The sequence below is a fragment of the Chionomys nivalis genome, chromosome 23 (assembly GCF_950005125.1).
Source record: "Chionomys nivalis chromosome 23, mChiNiv1.1, whole genome shotgun sequence".
NCBI classification, from domain to species: Eukaryota; Metazoa; Chordata; class Mammalia; order Rodentia; family Cricetidae; genus Chionomys; species Chionomys nivalis.
In genome coordinates, this window is record NC_080108.1 from 45,686,033 (window position 1) to 45,692,032 (window position 6,000).

The 6,000-nt window shown below is 43.7% G+C and overlaps 1 protein-coding gene across 3 annotated transcripts in view; it reads left to right on the forward strand.

Annotated features, from left to right (window-relative positions):
- Positions 1–5,696, forward strand: part of LOC130865479 (zinc finger protein 271-like) — a 28,375-nt gene extending 22,679 nt beyond the window's left edge. For all 3 annotated transcript variants that reach the window (XM_057756552.1, XM_057756553.1, XM_057756554.1), the window contains exon 5: positions 1,591–5,696. In XM_057756552.1, the coding sequence (XP_057612535.1) occupies positions 1,591–3,899 (2,309 nt within the window). In that variant the 3' untranslated portion in view covers positions 3,900–5,696. The remainder of the gene's footprint in view (positions 1–1,590) is intronic.
- The last annotated feature ends 304 nt before the right edge of the window (positions 5,697–6,000 follow it).

The following is a 6,000-nucleotide window of genomic DNA, read 5'->3' on the forward strand; positions in this document are numbered from 1 at the left end:
TCCTGTGCTGGTCCATCTCTTCCCCTTAGTTGTGGCACCTTAGGCTTGGTGTTCTGTATGTTTCTCTTCTCATTCTGTGGCAGGTTTGCCTTAAAGGCTCTGTTCCTTCTTTTTTTTTTTTTTTTTTTTTTTTTGTCTTTTGAGACAGGGTTTCTCTGTGGTTTTGGAGCCTGTCCTGGAACTAGCTCTTGTAGACCAGGCTGGTCTCGAACTCACAGAGATCCGCCTGCCTCTGCCTCCCAAGTGCTGGGATTAAAGGCGTGCGCCACCACCGCCTGACTAAATGTGTAGTTCTCACTGTGTTGTCATGGTTTCTTGGTCCCTGACCTTATAGTCTCTGCTGTCTTGTTTAGATGAGAACATTCCTGCAAGAGGATTCGTTTCCTTCATTTTGGGAAGGCAGAAACTGGAATATACGTCATTCAAGTTAGAAAGTCTTTTTTTTTTTTTTTTGTCTGGCTGATTATCCTTCTCTTCTGAACTATTTTCTTTTGGTGCTTTAATTTGTTTTATTATTTTGGGGCTCCTACCCATTTTCCTTTTTGAATGCACAAGTTATTTTTCTTAACCCCATCCGCATCAGTACAGACCATCTCCTTCTTCCATTATTTGTTTATTTCTGTGGTATTTTACTTATGTATTTTTTGGTTATTACTGTTATTTTTCAGGCAGGGCTCTATGTAACCCTAGCTGTCCTAGAACTCACTTTGTCGATCAGGCTGTTTTGTACTTATAGAGATCCACCTGCCTCTGCCTCCCAACTGCTGAGATTAAAGGCCTGTGCTACCATGTCTGGGACTTTCTTATTTAGGTTAAGTTTTCCTTATGTGATTTATGGATTCCACTTAAGACATCAATTAAAATGTTATTGCAGCAAAGATGTTATTTTGGGTTTTGATACATTTAGTTAGGAACATGCAGCTAATTTCTATTATGTAAGATTCAGTAACTTTCTGATGTTCTTTGTAGTGCAATTGATAAAAACTCAGAGATAGAAATTGGGGTTCAGCTTAAAGGGTCAGAAAAGTAAAACAGCCAGCCACTGGCACTTGCCTTGACCTCACTCCAAAATGGCGATCCTGCTTCCAGGAATCTCAGAATGAGATTGTGTCTTAAGAGCTGTCTCCTTCCATCTTATATTCCTCTCTGGTCCTGGGATTAAAGGTGTCTACCACTGGGATAAAAGGCCTGCACTTCCCCGTTTCTATGGCAAACTAATGTGGCTACTGGGATTAAGGTGTGTGTTATTGTGGTCTGGTCTGTAAGACTGGCCAGTGTGGCTGTTTTACTCTCTGAACTTCAGGCAAGCTTTATTTTTTAAAATATAAATGAAATATCACTGAAGTTTTTATCATGTTTATATATTTCTATCTTAAAAATTCAGCTGGATAGTCTATATGCTTCATCCTCTGATCCATGTAGGTGATCCCCACTGTGTACAGTTGTGATTAGCTTCCTTTTACTGATTGTCAGCATCATCAGCACCATCAGTAACTGATTTAGGCATTCATATTCAGTCACAGCCCCTCTGCATTGTTCATCCTTCATCCTCTTCGCTCTGTTTATTCTTTCATCTCTTTATGTTCCTAGAAAAATCAGAAATTGAAACCTCACCACAGAAAGTATCTGAGAAAGCTTCAGTTCATAGTGATATGGCCAGTGAAGTCACAAGAAATGGTTTGTGGTGTTCACTTTTGCAAGAACTACGGCAGGATTCTGATACTGCTCCGAGAGATAAACAAAACCAGATTCTACCCTTGCCTCCTGTCACCTTCCTCAAGAAAACTCTGAACACAGATAGTGGACATGAATATCAAAAGCCCAGGGAAACCATTCCTTTGGGACCCTACCTCATTTCTACACAAGAGAATCTTCCACAATATTGCTTACTTCCAAAAAGTTTGGAGCTAAACCTCGGAGCAAATGGTCAGAATGAAAACAGTGTCACCGAGCAGCTTATTAACATTGTCGCGTCCAGTCAGCTCCTGATACGAGGCTCTTGTAATGCTGACTGTGTGGCTGCTCATGGAAGAGAATCGTGCAGAAGTACTGGGAGTGGAGAAGTTCTCAGCTATCAACAACCACCGGTACATGAAAACCATTCTCAGGAGAAAGCAGATCAAGGCCCTCGGTGCGGGGAAGCACTCTATGCTATATCTCTGCCCAAACCTGAGATCACTCTCACTTTGGACAGACCTCTTGTTTCGTTCAGTGGTGGGAAGGCCCTCCTTTATGTGTCGGATTCATCAAGTTATCCATTCCAGCTGAAGGTGGATCATCCAGGTCACATTGGAGGGGAGCCTTACAAATGCAGCCACTGTGAGAAAACCTTTGGTACTAAGGCTGCGCTCCAAGAGCATGAGCAAATTCACACAGAGGAGAAACCGTCTGTGTGCACACTGTGTGGAAAAGCCTTCAGAGACAGGTCAGCTCTCTATGAACATGAATTGATTCACAAGAATCACACGCCTTTTATCTGTGACAAATGTGGGAAGGCCTTCTTACGTAAGTCAGAGTTGATGTCGCATAAACAAAGTCACAATGGAGAGAAGCCTTACAAATGCAATGACTGTGGAAAGTCCTTTAAATTTCCATCCCAGCTGAAGGTGCATCGTCAAAGTCACACAGGCGAGAAGCCTTATGAATGCCACGAATGTGGAAAGTCATTCAGCAAAACAGCCAAACTCAAGGTGCATCAGCGGATTCACACAGGGGAGAAGCCTTATGTGTGTTCTCAGTGTGGAAAGGCCTTCAACCAGAAGTCAATACTAGACAGACACGAGAAGCTTCACCCTGGGGAGAAGCCTTACAGCTGCAGGGAGTGCGGCAAGTCCTTTAATTACCCGTCCCAGCTGAAGGTGCACTGCCACAGCCACACCGGGGAGAAGCCTTACAAATGCCACGAGTGTGGGAAGTCCTTTAACTTTCCGTGTGAGCTGAAAGTGCACTATCAGAATCACACAGGGGAGAAGCCTTACAAATGCCGCGAGTGTTGGAAACTGTTCAGTAAAATGTCCCAACTAAAAGCACATTCTCGTGTTCACACAGGAGAGAGACCTTACAAATGCAGCCACTGTGGGAAAGCCTTCTCCACTAAGGAGCAAGTCCAGGAGCACGAGCGGATTCACACAGGGGAGAGACCCTTTGTGTGCGCTGAATGTGGGAAAGCCTTCAGTAGCAGGTCATCTTTTCGTAAACATCAGTTAATTCACACTAAAGAGAGGCCTTTCGTCTCTCAGAAATGTGAGCCAGGCCTCCAGGAGTCGACTTTGACATCCCATCAGCAGCTTCACATTGGCGAGAAGCCTTACAAGTGCCCTGACTGTGGGAAGCTGTTTAATTATCCGTCCCAACTGAAATCCCATTATCAGATCCACACGGGAGAGAAGCCCTGTAAATGTCTTGATTGTGGGAAATCATTTAGTAAAACATCTCAACTGAAGGCTCATTCTCGAATTCACACAGGGGAGAGGCCTTACGTGTGCTCTGTGTGTGGAAAGGCCTTCAAACAATTGTCAACACTGAGCAGACATGAAAAAATTCATCTGCTTGAGAAGCCTTACAAATGCAATTTTTGTGGGAAATCATTTTGTTCTCCATCTGAACTGAAGGTGCATCTTTTAATTCACACGGGAGAGAGACCTTACAAATGTAGCAACTGTTGGAAAGCCTTTTGTACTAAAGTCCAACTCCAAGAGCACGAGCGAATTCACACAGGAGAGAGACCTTACGTGTGCACTCACTGTGGGAAAACCTTCCGGAGCAGGTCGGTTTTCTCTAAGCATAAGCTGATTCACAGGAAGCAAGCGCCTTTCGTCTGTGAGAGGTGTGGGAAAGTGTTCTTGCACAAGGCCGAGCTGACGTCCCATGTACAGACGCACACTGAGGACAAGCCTTAGGAATGTTAAGACTGAGCATGCCGTCAGATTACACGGTCTTGCTTCCCAATGCGCTGCGCGGACAGATGAGCAAATGACGTCACCCGGGAGAGACCCTTTGTGCTCTGAGTGGGGAGCAGCTTTCAGTAGCAGGTTCACTTTCTAGACATCACACGTCTCATGGTAGGGTGGATAGGGATACTTTTTATGATCTAACAAAGCTTTCCTGAATCAGAGTGCAAAGTTAGCCACTCTAGTCAGCCATACAGGCCAGGCAGTGGTGGGACACACCTTTAATCTCAGCAGCCACACTAGTCACCCATAGAGGCCAGGCGGTGGTGGCACACACCTTTAATCCCAGCAGCCACAACTAGTCAGCTGTAGAGGCCAGGCGGTGGTGGGGCACACCTTTAATCCCAGCAGCCACGCTAGTCAGCCATACAGGCCAGACAGTGGTGGGGCACACCTTTAATCTCAGCAGCCACACTAGTCAGCCAAAGAGGCCAGGCAGTGGTAGCACACATCTTTAATCCCAGCAGCCACACTAGTCAGCCAAAGAGGCCAGGCGGTGGTGGTGCTTGCTTTCAATCCCAGCACTAGAGAGTGTAAGATGGGAGGAGACGGGAACTCGCTCTCTTTTCAGTGTGAAGATTTCATAGAGGCTCTCTCATGGCTTGACTGCTTTGCTTTTCTTATCTTCAGGTTGAACCCCAGTATCTTCTGTGGTCTGTATAGTCATGCTACGAGGGCGAGGCCTTTGTCTCTCAACTCATATTGAAGAGAAGGTTTTGGAATGCCACAATTGGGAAAGTATTACTATATCACAGATCAGTCACGTCCTCAGTTCATGGGTGGGGATGCCCTATGTGTGTTCTGAATGAAGGAAGGTCCTAACAGGACAGACTCAGCATATAGACTACATGACTCATACCACAGGTTTTACGGGTGCGGTTTTATAGAACACGGTTTACTGAGAAAAGAGTTCCTAGCTTACTAGTATATTCCAAAATAAAATTTATTTGTATCTACTTGAAGTTCTTTTTATGTGCCATCAAATTGCGTATCACCTGATTAATATTACAGAAAACAATCTAGTTATGCATTGTTTAGACATAACAGACATTATTATGCATGAGGAAAGTTAGTCACAAATTAATAATGATAAGCACACTTGTTTATATTTGTCTTGTTAAACATGAATTTCATTTCAGGTTAACCTTGACTAATTTCAGAAGTGTTTTTATAGAATATAATATAAGACACATTTTACCAAATTATTAGAAAGTTTATGGGAAATTAAGTCAATGATATTCCATTTATTGTGGGAGTCCAGTAAAATCCTTAACTTCCAGCCATGGTAATAGTAGGGTGATTATATAAATGGGCATGAGTATGGGATATGTGTGTGTGTGTGTGTGTGTGTGTGTGTATGTGTACACATGTGCCTGTGTTTGGTCAGTGCCTGTATGAACTTGTATACCCACAATTTTGTGGAATTTTCTGTAGAATTAACTGCATACTAGAAGAGGGCAGTTTATTATTAAGCTGTACATTCATTTATTTTGTATGTATTTATGTACTCATGCTGCTAGGTGCATTGGCTGTCAGAAGAGTCAGTGATCTCACACCATGTGGATCCTGGGGTTTGAACTTGGATTGTCAGGCTTGGTGATCATTAATTACCTTTACCCACTGAAACATCTTGCTGTAACTATTATTTTTACTTTTTATTAACAGTCTCTATCTTGAACTTGTACCATCAATAATTAATACTTTTTTATTGTATGGGTGTACTTTGAATAAATGAAATCTGGGGCATTTACTGTTCACGTTGCTTTTCTTTTTTGGGCTTAGCTCAGGTCTATTGTGCCCCCCCCCCCGCCCCGTAGCCTATGTGGTGATACTGGACCCAACCATTAGTCTGTTATTTGGGTGTGGCTGCTGGTACTTGTGAGCTATTGCACACATGTAGAGGTCAGAGGACAACTTCTAGGAGTCCATTTTTCCTCTCTGGTTTTTGCTGCTGCTGCATGGTCCAGGCCGGTGGTTTTGTGAGCTTCCAGGAGACAGTCTCCTTTCTCAACCGTCCATCCATCCTGGCAGATGGGTGCTGGAAATATAG